This window comes from Anabrus simplex, chromosome 12 (assembly GCF_040414725.1).
Source record: "Anabrus simplex isolate iqAnaSimp1 chromosome 12, ASM4041472v1, whole genome shotgun sequence".
In the NCBI taxonomy this organism is placed as follows: Eukaryota; Metazoa; Arthropoda; class Insecta; order Orthoptera; family Tettigoniidae; genus Anabrus; species Anabrus simplex.
This window is the reverse complement of record NC_090276.1, coordinates 96,729,432-96,747,685: the sequence shown is the minus strand read 5'-3', so window position 1 is coordinate 96,747,685 and position 18,254 is coordinate 96,729,432. Positions and strand designations below refer to the sequence as shown.

Sequence of the window (18,254 nt, the reverse complement as noted above, 5' to 3'; positions counted from 1 at the left end):
ATTATAACACATAGGGGCAGTTTTCATCCACCTGCAGTTACACAAAGCATAACTGTACACCCAACATCAAAAACTATGAGAACCAGGAGCATATTGACATCCTTGACGCAAATAAAACCCGCACCCCAATTTCAAGCCTCAATTTTTTTTAAAATTATGCGGGGATTATTCGCGTAAATACGGTACATCTCACATAAAACACCCCCCCCCACCGTAATTCATTAGAGAAGAAGCTGTGAAGTGAGTACAAGTCTTATCACAGCTCTGATGACATCGCGCACATTTGTGAATAGTTTTGTGTCTGACCCGCGCATTGCAAGCATGCATCAGTCGTGCTATATGTCTGTTTTGTTTTTGTAGTTCAGAATGTCCGCCAGTGTAATGGTTAGCACAATTAGCTGCCATTCTCGGGAGTCTGAGTTTGATTCCCGGTCCCATACTATGAGCTTCATTTCCGTATTGATTGTATGATTATGATAGGACAGCCAACCAGGCAAAAAGAACGGTGTATAAATATCAAAATTTAAAAATCAAAATCACAAATGTAGTCAAAAGCATCACCTTTTTAAAAGAATGCCTATTAAACGATCTAATACAAAATTTCTCAAAAAATACAACAACAAACGCAGGAACACTAACCAAACCCGTAATACACAGAAAAGGACAAACCGAATTTGGCTAAAAGAAGAAATTAAATTCTTGTACAAGAAAAAACACCACCTCAATACACAATACAATACAATGACCTACCAGACAGTTATTGGGACAGCTTGCAGCAAATAACTAATGAAAAAATAACTAATATAGCCATCCAAAAGCAGAACACATTAAATAAGAAGTTAAATGCATTAAAACAATCACATAGCCAGGACACGCAGAATAATGCACTCAACAGACAACATTTGACCAAACCTAACGAAACAATCAACATGAATTTCATCCACCAATGAAAAATCTAACAAACACAACATTCAGTGAAACAGAATCCATTATACTGAGTAAGGGACCCAAACATAATTGGGGAAATAATTCAGTATTTCAAAATATCACCACTATCATTACTGAAACCGAGAACGCCATAAACAAAATACCCCATGAACACCGCGACAAAATCAGATATGAAATTAAGAAAAGATTACTACAGTACATGAATAGTATCAGTAAGGAGAACAACAATCAAGATACCAAAAACTATACACAACTTAAAAAACTCAAAAACAAAATCAAACAGAACAATTTACTAATAACTAAAGCAGATAAAGGCAATACAACTGTCATCATGGATAAAAACGAATACATAACCAAAACCAAAACTTGTTTCCAAGGTGAAACTTTTCAAGTCAAAAACAAAGACCCTACTAACAACATCCAAAGAAATCTAAAAACTTTACTAAAGAACACCCATTTTCTTTTAAACGAACAAGAAACTATGAAACTCATCACAATGAACCCAGGACTACCCACTGCTAAAGCATACCCAAAGATTCATAAAGACAACATTCCAATGAGGCCCATAATAAACTATAAACCAAGTCCTACCTATAAATTGTCACAATTTATTCAAACATTTCTCAAAAAACATTATATATTTTTAGCCAAAAAAACAATAAGAAAATAGAATTCTGCAATATCACTAAAGAAATAAAAATAGAACAACACCATAGACTAGCATCATATGACATAATAAACATGTACCCCAACATACCTACACAAAAAACCATAAAAATTATAGAATCTAATCTTAAAAACTACAGCAAAATTAGTACTCGAGAAATAGAAGAGTTCATAAAATTACTTCACTTTGCTATCAACAACTCTTTTAAATTTCATGACACTATATATCACCAAAAAGGCTTACCAATGGGATCCCCAACATCAGGTATATTAGCTGAAATCTATATAGATCACATGGAACACCAAGAAATCCAAAAACTAGATAATATCCTCTTCTGGTGCAGATTTGTAGATGATGTATTTGTTATAATAAACAATAGACACACTAATGAAACCAAAATCTTAGAGCAATTAAATGGAATAGACCCCCATATAAAATTCACAATGGAAACAGAAAACAATTACACCATAAACTATCTAGACATATCTATAACCAGGCACGATGACCATTTAACATATAAAATATATAGAAAGCCCACTCACACATCCAATACAATAAAAATAAACTCTACCCACCCTAACGCACACAAGAAAGCTAAATATTATAGTATGATATATAGAGCTTACAACATATCACTAACAAAAAAAAAAAAAAAGAACTAAATAAAGAACTTAATTTAATCCATGAAATAGCCAGACAGAATGGATATAAAAAAATAAAAAATCAACCCAAATCCAAATTAATCAGAACTGAAAAAACCAAAAAGGACTACGTAATATTCACCAATAACAACAGCTATATACATCCCGTAACGAACATCTTTAAAAAATGAGGCCTAAAAATAGCTTATAAAACCACATGCAGCAATGCCAATATCTTACATAATTCTAAATCTGTTAACAATATAAATCGATACAACCACTCAGGAGTCTATCGCATGAAATGTAACGACTGCGAGGCCAGTTACATAGGACATACTGGGAGGAACTTCCAAATACGATACAACGAACACATAAATGCAATAAAACATACACAATTTTCAGCCATAGGACAACATATCGAAGACCATAAACACAAATTTACAAATAGTGATAATGACATGCAAATCCTAAGTACCAACCCCAAGAGCCCCTTGTTCAGTATCATGGAAGAATTTTACATAGACCTAGACCAATACGTCGATCTAAATTTTAAGTTGAATGAAATTACAGAAAAAACCAACATCCTTTTTGACACAGTTATTCCCCTCCTAAAAAGTAATTATCTAAAAAGGGTTAAGAAACAACATCCGATACATACAAAAGAACCGCCCAAAGATACCTCCCACTCTAATCGCACTCCCCCAACAGCCGCGAGCAGCAGCCACAGAACTCGATGTGCTGCCGTGCAATGCACATCACAGCCCACACGCTATCATTTAGACATTAAAAAATGTAAACCATTTGACATAGTATATAACGTCATATTAAGGTGCACGTCGCAAACTAAACACATTTTTATACGTACAATATGCATTACTATTAACTCAGCATAGACAATGCATCGAACCGAACACTAAACCACGACCTAGTTCTTCATAGACAGTGTCCAGATCACTTCAAGTTACACATACTACCAACTGAAGGACATCGTGAAATAAGCAACATAATCACCAGAAGAATAAAATTTCGAAATGTTTTTAATAATTAATTATAAGATTTAACTTAAAATAGTGATCACTTTAAGAACATTATAAGGACTTGTCTTTTACATTACGTAATCTTTTTATAATTGAAGAAGAAAGGACTCATTTTACCATTTTAACATATAATTTATTTTAAACGACCTGTCAAATTGGTCAATTTTCATGTATGTACAACACCTTTTTATGTGATGTTTTAATAACTATATTTGTATATGACAGCTGAGGATGACCCTCGAGGGGTCGAAACCGGTACTGTGATTACTGTAACTAATAGTATATAAATAAATGTATTGATAAGGTGGAGGCTTCATTATTATTCTTATGTTGGATCTTGAGTATGGCAAATACTCGGCAAGATAGTCTTCCTTTTTCCACCTTCAGAACCACTTGTTGGTAGTTGCCTTAAATGTCATGTTCTTCCATTTATCCTTAGCTTCATGAAAGAAAAATGATCTCCATTATTATTATTATTATTATTATTATTATTATTTCCGATGAGGCGTGCTGAGGACCACGTGGCAATTTCAATTCAGTTCTTCATACTTTGTTGTTTTCTCTTCCGCTCCTTCCAATATTCTTTCATCCTTTCACTATGCTCTTTCCTTCTGTCCTCAGACCACTTCGCACCAGGCTTCTTGTTCAATCTTCCTTGGAATCCTTCCATACTTACTACCCTCTTTCTTAAAATTTCTGTGTCCATAGTTTCTTCTTCTCTTATGTTATTTCTTTCTGAATCTTTCTTTACTTCTTGAATCCAGCTAGTTGTTGCCTTTCTGTCCCAAAGGTACTTGCAAATCCTTTTTGTTAATCTGGAATCATCCATTCTGTAAATATGTCCAAAAATTGCAATCTCCTTTTTCTTATGGTTTCTGTTATGTTTTCTATGCTCCTGTATATTTCATCATTAGATCTTAATTTCCATACTTATGTTGTTTTTAAAGGGCCTAAGATTTTTCTCATGATTCTCCTTTTTAGTACCTCAAGTTTATCTAATCTATAGTTTAGTACCAGGCATTCACTTGCATATAAGCATTCTGGTTTCACCACTGTAGTGTAGTGCCTTATTTTAAGATTTTTAGATAGACACTTTTTGTTATAAAAATTCTTTGTGATACCATATGCTCTTTCCATCTCTTTCTTCTACTGCAGATTATTATTATTATTATTATTATTATTATTATTATTATTATTATTATTATTATTATTATTATTATTATTATTATTATTATTATTATTGGTTAGTTTGTTTCTTTTTCAGGTTTCTTGGAAACGGAGGCAGTTTTAAATCACTTGCCTTCCAGATTAAACGAGGGGAAACAACAACTCTCGTTGCCATTTGGGACGCCCTACACCAGATACAGTTACAAACAGCAGCTAGATTCTATGATTGTGTTGCCGGTATTGACACAAATTACAAAGGATATTTTTCAGTTGTACTTCTAGCTCTCGGTGATGCTGATGGTTTGTTATGCTATAGACTTCAGAGAGTTTGGAAGAAATAGTGATGGGTCCGTGTTTCATAATTCAAACGTATGTCCGACTCGTTGGCTGAATGGTCAGCGTACTGGACTTCAGTTCAGCGGGTCCCGGGTTCGATTCCTGGCAGGGTCGGGGATTTTAACCTTAATTGGTTAATTCCAGTGGCTCGGGGGCTGGGTGTTTGTGCTGTCCTCAACAACCCTGCAACTAACACACCACACATAACGCTATCCTCCACCACATTAACACGCAGTTATCTACGCGTGGCAGATGCCGCCCACCCTCGTCGGAGGGTCTGGGGCTGGCCCCGGCTAGAAACAGCCACACGAAATTATAATTCAGACATAGGCAGACTTCTGATAGATGATAAATTAAAGTTACCCCCACCTTCTGGGCTCCAAAATGATGCATCATTTGCATGTCCTTAATATCTGGTGGGTGATGAAGCATTCCCACTCAAAACTAAGCTCAAGCGACCCTATGCAGTTAGGATCTTTGACGGTGAAAGGAGTGTGTTTAATTATACACTCAGTAGAGCATGGCGCAGTGTCAAATGTGCTTTTGGCATGCAAGTGTCAAAATTTAGGCTTTTTGAATCACCAATTTCAATAAAAGTCTCCAAAGTTCTGCATTAAAGCTGCATCCATTTTACACAATTTCATCAGATTGAAAGGAGGACATTTCACCAATCCATCTGCGTCAGTAGAAGGTGAAAATCGATGCACAACATTATTCCCGACTTGGCCGTCCTGCATTCGTCCAACAACAACAGGAGCTCAAGAAATAAGAGATCAACTCTGTACATATTTCATGAAGCCAGAAAATGCACTTCCATGCCAAGAAGCGTTCAACATTCATTTAGCTACCTAATTAAATTGTTAACTTACAAGAAAAAATAACTTCACTCTGTCATGTTTTCCCATTAGTATAGGTCCTTTTTTAAATTTGGGATAAAGATACTCCACTTCTGCTGTAAAATTTATAGTAGTTTCCTCTTGAGCTGCATATATTTAAATCACTATACTAAACTCACATGCGAACTGTTGTAACATGTCCTACGAAATGCAACTGGCTATACCTCAACGAAACATGCCCGCTGACACATGGGACAGTCCTTGACCGATAAGTGTGCTGGCTTCCTCTTTATTACACCTGCTGCATCCACTTGGAATGTGTCCTTTTTGTCGCATCCCATGTGTTATGTCCCTTGTCCAATTAGTGTGTGCTCTGCCTTACAGTGATGCGCTGATAAACAAGCTGAAACCTGCAATTCGCAACAAATGCAGAGGTCTGTTGTCGGAAGGAGTTCTTTAGTTGCATGACAATGTGCGTCCACATACCGTCACCCATACCGCTCAAACTCTTCAGACACTGCGTTTCGAGATGTTGAAGCATCCTGCGTACAGTCCTGATCTCACCCCGTTGGATCACCATCTGTTTGGTCCACTTAAAGGTTTTCTAAGAGGCCATCGATTCAGCTCCAATCAACAGGTGAAGGAAGCAGTGCATACTTGGCTTGTTGCGCAACCTTTTTTTTTGCACAGAGGGTATCAACGCTTATGAAACAGTGGACCATGTGCAGGGTGACTATGTTGAAAAATGATATCAATAAAAAGTGTGTACTCTCTTTGTAATATATTATGAAAATTGATTGCAAATACATATTTACTTGTCCTTGTAGTTCTTGAATTCCCTATTTTTAATTTGCTTAAAAGGTTTTTGATTGAATAACAATGTTTTATGTGTGAAGCAGCCCTTTAAACGAGGTGAAATGTAATGACTCAATGTTAACTTTGTAGGCGCTGGTCTTCTGGCGTGTGGTGATGACAAAGGTGCTCTCTGGCTTTACAACATCCACGATCTGTTGCGAGGAGGAGAGGGCTCCGAGGGCGTAGAAGTGGACCCCGACCTGATCCTGGCATGGCCTGCGCTCACAGACACCTACATCGACAAGAAGCGGAAGTTGAGCCTCGACGTGTACGACATTGTGGTGGACAAGGTGGCCATCCACCACGAGGGCGAGTATATTGTAGCTGTGACCAGCAATAATATGGTGTGCATCTGGAAGAGAACCTCATCACCAGTTTGACGCATGTGTTGAGAATTGTGGACATCAGTTGTTAATCTGTTATAGGTAGAGAAAAGGTTACAGGACTTGAATGTCTAAGACAGAATAGGCTACATCATCAAAAGTTCAGTCCAGTGTAGCATAGTAAGGTTGTCTGTTAACCCTCTCCTGATATAATTAAATGATGTTCTCTCCAGAACATTTCAGCTGGCTGATTATTCGTTTATGCTGCAATTAGTTTGAATATCATCATCATCAATGTCCCACTTCAGTCGGCCAGGTATTATCGTTAAGTGATTATTTCATGTCAGAGCATTCAGATGACACTCTGCTCCCAAAAGTGAGCGGCATCACTTTTGTCTTTAATGTCTTCAAGTGTGCAGTTGGCAGGGTAGAGCTGACGTGTGGGACAGTTTGTATTGCCATCTCCATGTTACTCAGTGGAGCTGATGATGTAAACAACAATCATCACCACCAGTCCAGGTGATGTCCAGGAGGTGGAGATTCAGAGAGACGTTCTGTTCTAGCTCGCCTCAGATCTCGACAACTTTCTTGGTGAATAGGGCAGTGCTGATATTGATTTCAGTCTCTTAAGTGATGTCGATGTCCTCGTACCTTGCCTTATGCCAGATGGAGTAATACCAGTTATGCAGTAAAGTTTCTCATTGGACCACTCTGCAGGACTTGCAGACTGCCACAGAGAAACCAAGAGCAAGAGCACAATTGGATGTTTCGTAGTGCTTAGCTCATGAAGGATGTGGGTTGACACATAGCTTCTTGCTTGTTAAAGCTCGGTCGAGGGTAAGTCCCAAATACTTAAAAAAAAAGAATAAAAATGCTGCACCAGTCGTTTACCCTCAGCTGCCTTTTTTCAGGTGGGTCTTACTGGGGTTTTGTAATCAGTGATTCTTCTTGTAAAAATATAAGGGAGAAATAATATAATTCCATACTATCCATCATCATATGTCCCACTCCAGTCCATACTATCCACAAGAAGAGAGTAATGTGGGTCATGAAACTAGTCTCGTTATAACCTGTGCTGTCACTTTCCACTTTGCTGAGTGCACTTAACTAATTTTTACACTCACACAACCTCATTTTTCTTTCACCATTCGTCTTATCAGTAAAATATTTCCATCCCATGCTGATGTCACACAACCATTTGTTACTGTCTTGTATATTTCATATTACATGACACATGTAAGAAGTGCCCTACACATCATTGTTATTGTTGTCCGTCTCTTCAACAGCCCTCTCCCAGTATTGTCTACGCCCTTCTGTTCTTCTCTGTATTTCTCATCTGTATTCCCTTCTTGCAGTCCTGTTGACACACTCCCTTTCTGCTTTCTGGATCTATTACCACCTCTTCTCAATTTTTGTTGTTGTTCTTAATTGTGTCTTTCCTGGTTTTCTGGACCATGGTGTACTTTTACTGCTCATAGTTTCCAACCTATACATGACAGTACTTGCTCATCCCACAGCAGTTGTCCTATCTGGTGGTAAAAGTGTGTTGCCATAAAAGTAAAAATGAAGTAACATTGGACGTACACTATGGACAGGAGAGGGTTAAGTTTCATCGAGACGTTTGTTTTGTAGAAGTGATTTGTTTGAAGTTAGTTCAGTACAAAGTATAGTTTATGTGACCAGTGAAATGTTAAAATAAACACTAAGAAAGTTAATTCCTAACAGCTGAGAACTGCATATACAGAGCTAAGAAAGTAATATCTTGCAAACTCGGAGTCTCATTAGATAGTAGACTTTAAGAGTGCAGCCAATACGTAACTCAGAAATATTATAATACAGGGTTTTGCAAAATTGAATCAGTCATTGTTAGAAGGCACTAGGTTGCTTTCTTGATTGATACTTATCAAAGAACTAAGTGTGCTGTCTGCCACATGTCCATTGTTGTATGGCGTTGCATGTATTAACCCTTTGCAGTCCAAGTGATTTTAAGTGGTAGCATTAATCTAGTCCAAGAGAATTTTGAAGATACCTTGTCTAATGATCAAGAGTTCATATATTAGCCGGTAGATGAGAGGTACACATATAAAATGAGTACGATAAAAACGAATTTAGTGTCAAGTTCTACTTGATGTATTTCATGCGATGGGCAGCGATGTCAAGTCAGCCTCAACGTCAACTCTTATTTTGACAAAAAGGATAAACCTTCCACTTGTGATTCATTGTTACAAAGAACTAAGTATTTTTTTCAAGAAGCAATGCAACAAATAGAACTTTCTAGAATAAGCTTACACACGGGATAGTAACAAATCTTCAAATTAAAAAAGAATTTATTTTGATACAGAAAAAAAAAATGGACTTGGTTCCTTTTAACAATGACTGATTCAATTGTAGGTGCAACCTGTTGAGGGCAATAAAACCAGGAGAGAAATGAACGTTGTCGTTGATGCTTTATGCTCCATGTAGGATGTCAAGGTGGTGATTATTATTGTTTTAAGAGGAAGTACAACTAGGCAACCGTCCTCTATATAACACTAATCAGAGGGAAAAATGGAAGGGGTCCGACACTTCGAAAAATGAAGATATCGGCCAAAGAAAGACAAGGGCCACGAAGGGCGTGAAAATGAAAGACTCCCTAGCCCTCGCAAACCTAATAGCGTCGGGGTCGGAAAAGAACAAGAGTTGACCAAGAGAGGTCAGACAGGATAGATGAAAGTGAGGAGCCTGGCACAAGCAAGTGGAAGCAATGCCAGGACTCAGCTAAGGGCCCCGCGGTTGCCAACCCACGCTCCAAAGTTCAGAGCCCTTGGGGCCCCTTTTAGTCGCCTCTTACGACAGGCAGGGGATACCGTGGGTGTTATTCTACCGCCCCCGCCCACAGGGGGGGAGGATGTCAAGAGTTGCGGCACCTCACACGTTATTTCTAATGGCAACGCATGAAGGCAGCCATGGTGTTGGTAAGCCACGGTGAATACACCTGTGGTGAGCAAGAAGTATCAAACATTGACTTGGAAGTGCGCCGGTCCTCTGTCGTGTATGTACTGGGAACGTTGCCTTTCCCCAGGAGGTCACGCAGCTCGTGTTGTAGAAAAATGGAAATACATACAACCATTAATATTTAGAAATCTATGCCCGAGTGTTAGTCGGGCTGCCAGATTTAATTCCATAGTAATTTGTTAACGACGTGTATTATGAATGTACAACTTATCAAAGAACTGCTATGTACCGATTGGTCTTGGTGTATATATGTAATTGTTCGTACATCTTCGAGCGAACTCTTAGATGTTGTTCCTCTCCCAAAATTTCCGCCGCACACTTAGTGAAGCAGGTATTTTAGGTGGAGCACTTGTATGTCGAAGGGTGAAGTCCCTATAAATAAAACTATCCTGACTTTGCAACAATTGAACTTACTTCTGAAAAAAAATTATATGTAGAAGTTTTCCATGTGAAAAACACTCCTCATTGTAAGATCCATAATCATCAGGTAACTGTGCTATCTTTTCTTTTTTGCCTTTCCTCATAGAGTGAGTAAAAAGGATCTGTTAGTAAATATAAGCTCCATCAATTCCAAAATCTTGAAACAGCCCTAGGATTCTGAATATTGATATGAGCCAAAAGCCTGACCTTCAAAGTGTTAAGTCTGCCCTGTAGAGCTCTAGGCCATCCCGTGAGGTGCCATGACAACTGCTACATATATGTGCACCGTTAGGTGCTGTGACAGTCGCATCATATCTTTGTTTCATTGTCCTCTTCAGATTGTACCCATAATTTTGGACGATCCTGGATTCACATAAAAGAACGTGATTGGCTCTCCTTTCTGTGTGGCATACGTATTCACATGTTATGTTCATGTTACAGATTCAGTGTTAATTTATTTCATGTTAATACAATTAGTTGTAACTGCAAGCACTTGAAAAGTTAGTTCTCAACCTGATTCTTTGATATCCTCTCTGCTTATCATCTGATACACGTTTGGAAGACTTTGAGACAAACAGCTGAGCTGAGACATGAATGAGCTTGAGTGAAGCTTTAAAAGGTAGGAAAGATTCATATTCATTTATAGGAAGAAGAATTAGGAATTGTAATAACAACTGCCACTTGGGTGACAGCCCTAAATTTTAATCAGTGAAGATTTTTGTGAATTGACTGTGTGTGTCCCACGATAGCACTCATGTTAATCATATCCTACCATTCAGATGTTACATTTCCACAAACTGGCTGATTCGTAGTGCCATTTCTTTCCTTGTAACTGTAATACCAATTCCCAAGCCCAGTAAAGATCCAAAGCTTTTTGGATAGTTATAGGGCAATAGGATGGTGAACCGGCAACTTGTGTGCACCATGGATGAACGAAGTCTCTTCACTAAGTACAGTGGAACCTTAATTATTCGCTCCCGGAAATTACATTTTCCCGGATTATTAATTCGGATTACGTGGTCTCGCGAGCATCCTAATTAAAACATATTCTAAAATCCTGCATTGTCCGTTCCTCGAAGAAGCGATTTCCCTGATCAACCGTTGAGAAATTCTGTCCCATCAATGATAAATCCTTGATAAACTGTATCTCACAAAAGGACGGCTACGACATACCTGTGGATGTTGGCGTCTGTCATTGTGATAATTCGAGCAAGTACTGTACTAGAAAAGCAATATAAGGCACCATCTTACCATCGCATTCAGGTTGTTTAGCGAGTCCTCGGAAATCAAAGCAGTGTATGGCCACAACATTTGAAAGGAGATAGAACACATTTCGACAGCTCTACTTGAACACGGGACGAGTTTCATCAAATATTCGTACTTGTAAAACGCCTGTATTATGTCCAGGGTTAGAGTTAATTTTAAAAATTTTTTCGATGTATTGCCGAACAGGTTTTCGGCACTTTCCTCAGGGCACTGTATATTCACTGGGCTTTCAGGCAAGAATCAAAACTGTTCCTTCTTAACACAAATGTAGTATTTTAATATTATCATATACGATTATGTTATCAAGACCAGATCAGATGTAGCACCTTTCATACATAAAGTCATGGAAGGTCTTGAGATTGTGTATTATTGTTTAGGTCCTAATATAAGACTGGGAATTTTACATTTTTGTGTTAAAATGTCATAAAAACCGCAGTCATTTTATTTGCGCAGTGTTGCATTTAAAAAGTTTGTATCATTTCCCACTAGTACCGACTTGTGCAAAGAGTGTGCTTTCCAGCTGAGTTCAAAGTCACGAATAACTGTAATTTCTAAAGTTTTGATGCTATTTCAATTTTATTGTGATTAGTGACGGGCAGAATTGAATATAATGCATTCGAGAACATTGAGATTTAAAGTCGAGAATTTCATTATTGAATAGAGATTACAAAGAAATGAATCAGATTGTACAAGATCCACCTTATCAATACAAGATGTGTTGTTGGTTAAAATTACAACCTCATTTATTTATTGTACCGGTTTCAACATCTGTGGACTAATGGGGCAAGAAAGTAAAACTTATGAAGAGACTCGCCTCGGTAGGCTGGTTGCGTGTGCTGCAGAGCTGAAGAGGAAGTTGTGTGGACCGGCTAGGGAAGGAGTGTGTTAGGGAGGTGAGGGTCAGGGAGCATCAAAAGTGTTAGTCCTACCTGAATTTTAAACATATTAAACACTGCAATGAGGACATCAAACAGAATTTTCGGTTTCTCAGAGATGTCATTTAAAATAAAGTTTGGATTAAAAGTTGGTCTAAGTGAATGTAGCAGTTTTCAGTAGTAAGCTAACCCTGTCAAGGATTTCAATATCCTGGTCTATTCCGTAAAATTTGTGCTCAACTTCATGTATATGCTGGCCTACCGCGGAAAATCTATTATACCTAAATGCATTCGTACGTTCTGTATACCTGATTTTTATGCTCCGACCAGTTTGCCCGAGATATGAGCTGCTATAAGATTTATTCCATCTTTTCAATACAATTGATTTTATGTTGTTAGAAAATCATAATGCTCCAACACTTGTTTCACTTGATTTCAAGCATCCTTATAAAATCAATTATATTGAAAAGGTGGAATTAAAAAAACCCACTATATTGTAAGCATATTATAGCAAATTTCAATACGGGTCTATTAGCTGCTGCCGTCATTGCTTCGAAATCTGTATACACCTGATTTTGAGAAAGGGTTAGATCTATTGATCAGGTTGGAATTGTGTAGAACGTCCGAATTTCTATTTTTAGTTCCGAAAGAGATGTTAACATTATGTTTCTTTTAAATATATTGGTAACGTTATATATGGTTTTATCAAAAGTGAAAGTGGAAAACAATTTTGATTTATCCTTTGTTAAGTTTGATTTAGAGGGATGCTTAAATTTATTAATTATGCGTTCAATAAAAGTATTGTTATAACCATTGAACTTGGCAATAGCACGGATAATATTCAATTCCTTATTCAGATCTGTTTCAGACATGGGGACTTCAAATGCGCGGTCCACTAAGGTGTTGTAAGTGGCGCATTTTTGAGTCTGAGGATGCATTGAGTTGTTTTATTTTTGTTGTGTGGGTGTGTTTTCTAAAAATTCTATATAAGAAAGAAGAAAAAAGTCTGGTGATTGTTAAATCTAAAAAATTGATGGAGCTATTAATTTCTGATTCCAATGTAAAGTTAATATTAGAATCTGCTGTTGATGATGATGATGCTTGTTTTAAGGGGCCTAACATCGAAGGTCATCGGGCCCAATATTAGAATCAGTGTTATTGAGATTTATTAGCGTTATCAGCGCATCAGTAGAGCGTTCATCTAAGATGATAAATGTGTCATCCACATATCTGGCCCACATCTGAATATTGTTGAATCTCACATCATTATCAATTGCCGTGTGTTCCAAGAAATCCAGGTATATTTCGGCCAAAATGCCGGAGGCTGGTGATCCTATAGCCAAACCGTTCTGTTTATAAATTACATTGAAATGAAATGAAATGTCGTATGGCTTTTAGTGCCGGGATATCCCGGGATGGGTTCGGCTCGCCAGGTGCAGGTCTTTCTATTTGACTCCCGTAGGCTACCTGCGCGTCGTGATGAGGATGAAATGATGATGAAGACAACACATACACCCAGCCCCCGTGCCACTGGAATTAACCAGTTAAGGTTAAAATCCCCGACCCGGCCGGGAATCGAACCCGGGACCCTCTGAACCGAAGGCCAGTACGCTGACCGTTCAGCCAACGAGTCGGACATAAATTACATTATCAAAGATGAAATAGTTATTGTCAACTAACAATTTTAAAATGGACATAAAATCAGATATTTCTAGTTAACTTAAAAGAGCATTGGAATTTAAATTCTTCTAGATAACAGAAAAAAGCTTTCCGATTTTTATTCTAGGATACTTATTAATTATGTCAAATGAGTGTAAAGTGTGGTAAGTTAGGAGTTTGAAACTGTCTAGTTTCTTAACAACTGAAGTGCATTCTGAATGGATTTGTTCGAGAGGAATGTATAATGTTTTTTAAGGAATTGTTGTGTAAAATGGGACAGCTTGTATAAGGAACTTGGCCTATAATTTATTATGGGGTGTATAGGGGCACCAGTCTTATGGATTTTTGGCAGTGTCTTCAGGGTCGGTAAGCTTGGATTCATGTTGATAAGTTTTGTTTTTCTCTTTTAGTTAAAAGAAAAGATGTGTTTTTCAGTGTTTGTTTCAGTTGTTACATTGGGTAGGGTCTTGGTTGATCATTGAAAATGTACCATATCTAAAAAAGTTTTTAATTTTTGAAATGTATTCAGATTTTTCCATAATGACGGTAGTGTTCCCCTTGAGGTTCCAACCTCACTGTCGGCAGCCCTGAAAATGGTTTTCCGTGGTTTCCCATTTTCACACCAGGCAAATGCTGGGGCTGTACCTTAATTAAGGCCACGGCCGCTTCCTTCCCACTCCCAGCCCTTCCCTGTCCCATCGTCGCCATAAGACCTATCTGTGTTGGTGCGACGTAAAGCAACTAGCAAAAAAAAATTTTTTTAAAATAAAGTATTCCGCTTGGCAGCTTTAGTAATGATCAATAGGTAGGGACCTGAAAAATTAGCATCTATTTGTTTCAAAATTAGCATCTACTGTATTTACAAAGTTAAAATAATTGCACAGTATTAATAACTTTAACGATTCCAAGTTTATGAAATGCAGTTATTGTCCTTTGTTCACTCACAGTACAAATTCATTGTTCCAACGAAAGCATTGTCAGTACTTTGGCATTGCTTTTTTTCAAATTTCACCGTCTGTCTGTAACCACTGTGTTGTAATGAGACAACACGCGCTCGCTATCTACATTGTTCGTTGGGGTCTACAACAATTCAAAACAGTATTTAGCAAATATCCTGAACTATGTCTGAACTGCAGTAACACGACCTAATAGGTTGAAAGTCGGTTTCGATTACAATGCGGTCATGAAAATTCAATATTCATTCACCTAGTAATTCTTGTTAGTGTGGAATATCATGAAGGATTCAGGCATGTGAAGAGCTACTTTGCAGACCTCGCACTCCCATGTTTAGGCATAATTTTGATATTTTGAAAAACAGGATTTACCCCCGGAATTCCAGTGAATGGTATTTTGGTAGGAATACCTTGCAATGGACAAGCAGATTCCCATTTTCACTCTTCAACTTTGTTTTTTCTTACGGTGCGTCGGAACATTTACATTTGCAATATTTACATCTGCTTCTTCACTCGTATTACTATCATTAACTTCACTAAGCACAGATAACGTATCCACATCACTAGATTCACAGGAAGAACTTTCAGATATATTATAATCTTCTTCACAATCACTATTCAGGTAATAGCCTCGTGCGTGCTCATCTTTAGTCACTGAATACCCGTGACATCAGCTCAATGCTATCTTCAATTTATGGAGTTACTCCCCTCAAATACAGCTGAAGAAATTTCCTTCTGATATAAAGAATGATTGTAATGCCATCTGTTGAGTTTTTAATGTACTGCCTTCCCTTTAACATCAATAAAGCAGGTCGCTGCATTACTCCATACATTCGACGGTTAGGTAAGCCGGGCACAGGCTCACGCATCCCGTCGATTTGATGGTTAGGTAAGCGGGTGGGTTAAGAGTGTTTGCAAGATTATAATTATACATGTTCTGAGGTATCTGTGGAACAGCAGAGGTGAAAGAAGGTGCAGGCTGGAATGGGTCTAACTACAAGTCCGAAAGATGAATTAAAAATTTAAATAAAGGTTATATTTTCAATAGACAACAAGATTTAACAAATTTTCACTAGGTGAAATAACAATGAAGAAAATCAGGTACAATTATAACTTTACAAACGAAAGCACAAGTTAAGGGGTCCTTACAAATCCTGGGCTTCGAGCCCCAATTTTACAGTCCTTGAGCTCTCAGCTCACAACCACAAAATACCAAAGGTCAGAACACCCCTAATTCCATGGAGCACTTGCTCCCACCTAGTAATGTCAAGCCTCCTAGAGGCACCGTTCAAAATACCAGAAAGAGCTGATCCGCTCTCAATCTTTCAAGCCTATAAAAGGCACTACCAGACTGTACCATTAACTGGCATCAAGGCAGAACTTACAAATATAAACAGGGGTATCTCGTACCCAATCTACTGGATCTTCGCAGGAAGTTAATGGCCCAAAGTACAAAGATGAATGGAGGCGAGTACTTGCACTCCTACATGAAAGCTTGTTAAAAACCTAAGTGGTGCTAGGCCGATTCAACAGGGGCTATTCCCACACTAGGGAGGTGACTCATATAAGAAAATTTTAATACATTAGGAAAGAGAAGAAAATCGGTTATGAAAACGTAGTCACTTCAGATCAAAATGCAGGGGAGCTCGAGAGGGTAAGGCACTCTCTATCCCCGATTTACAGTTAAAGTAACATGAAAATTTTACATCAAAATGGTATAGGTTACATCAAAAACGGTTTCGGACCTTCCCCGAGGATTAAACTGCTGAGCTAGCAAGAAAATAAAGATGTTAAAAACGGCCATTACCTTTTGAAGGGCTGCTGACTGATAAAAGAGGCGCTTCCCGCCTCCTGCTATTTTTCCATACACTAAGCTAGATGTTGTACGAGTGGCCGAGAGCCAGGAAAATCAGCAGTTTTTATGTACTCGGGGAAGATTCGAGACCTTTCATGAATAATTAAGACACACCCACATTCGTTTATTGGGTAGCTTACAGTTACACATCGACATTGGTAAAGAAAGACACCATTGGCTGAAAATTAATTACAGAAATTTACGATTGGCTAATTTCAAAACTGGCGGAAAGAAAGATTAATATTCCCAACCCACAAATGAAAGAACAACATTTAGTAAAAAACAAACTTATGAATACAAAATATCTTCAAGAAAAGTTCCATCACTTCGCACCAGGGTGCATGATCATAGTTTTTGGGTAGAGACATCTGTGAGAGAATGTCCACACTTCTTGATAATTGTAAACAAAAACAATTCGAAATTAACTCGGTGACATCTTCTGATAAACGGTTGAATTACTTCAGTTTTAAAGTTCAGAGTTTCAACTGTAGAGGAGAACTTTAAGGCGGAAAATTCAAATGTGCGGCGTATAGGTATACCAACCGGTACAATACATATTTCATTTTTATGATATTTAGCCACATTGTTGATGATTTCTATTCGTTCCCTCATTTTCTGTTTTCTCGTGTTGTACGTTTTTTTCCATTGCCCCTCCAAAAACTGAGAATCAAGGTTCAACTGTATGCGTGTGGTTTTCAATCTCATCGGTCTGCCACCGATCATCTGGCCAGACTATAGAGCGCCATTGAGGAGTCCTTTCTCCAGAAATTGCTGTGTTTCTTGAGCTGGAAAAAGCTTGCAATACTACCTGGTAATACAGGATTCTCTCCACACTACACCAGTGGGCATTTTGCAGAAATTTGCAAATGTTTATTGAGAACTTAACATCCGTCTGCCTCTTTCGAGTCCCACTAGGAAATGCATTTTCTCAGTATTACATTCAACACAGGGATCTGTACTGACTGTCATGCTGTTTGCAATCACCATCAACAGCATAGTTGCCGCTGCAGGGCTCGCGGTCATTCCATCGCTGTATGTAGATGATTTAGCTCTACATTACAGCTCCAGAAGGGTGGCATTTGCTGAAAGACAGCTACACTAAGCTATTAACCAAGTCGACAGATGGGCCCTACAACATGGGTTTCAATTTCCAATGACAAAGACCTCAGTTGTACACTTCTGTCGACGCCGGCTTGTGCATCTTGAACTAGAGCTTAGCTTGCCAAACAGTGTCTTACCAGTGGTAGACACCTGAAGGTTCCTGGGTCTCCATTTTGATAAGCGACTAACGTGACAGCCCCACTTCTGTGAGCTGAAGGTTGCATGCATGAGGAGACTTAACGTGCTTAAGTTTCTCAGCAGCACTTTGTGGGGGCTGACCCTGTGATGCTGCTACATTTTTACATGGCAATGGTCCTTTCC

General features: G+C 38.2%; 1 protein-coding gene across 1 annotated transcript in view; it reads left to right on the top strand.

Moving 5' to 3' along the window:
- The window catches only part of LOC136884542 (leucine-rich repeat and WD repeat-containing protein 1), a 112,719-nt gene extending 102,006 nt beyond the window's left edge, over positions 1–10,713 (top strand). The window contains exon 6 of the mRNA XM_067156793.2: positions 6,578–10,713. Within this exon, the coding sequence (XP_067012894.1) occupies positions 6,578–6,867 (290 nt within the window). The 3' untranslated portion in view covers positions 6,868–10,713. The remainder of the gene's footprint in view (positions 1–6,577) is intronic.
- The last annotated feature ends 7,541 nt before the right edge of the window (positions 10,714–18,254 follow it).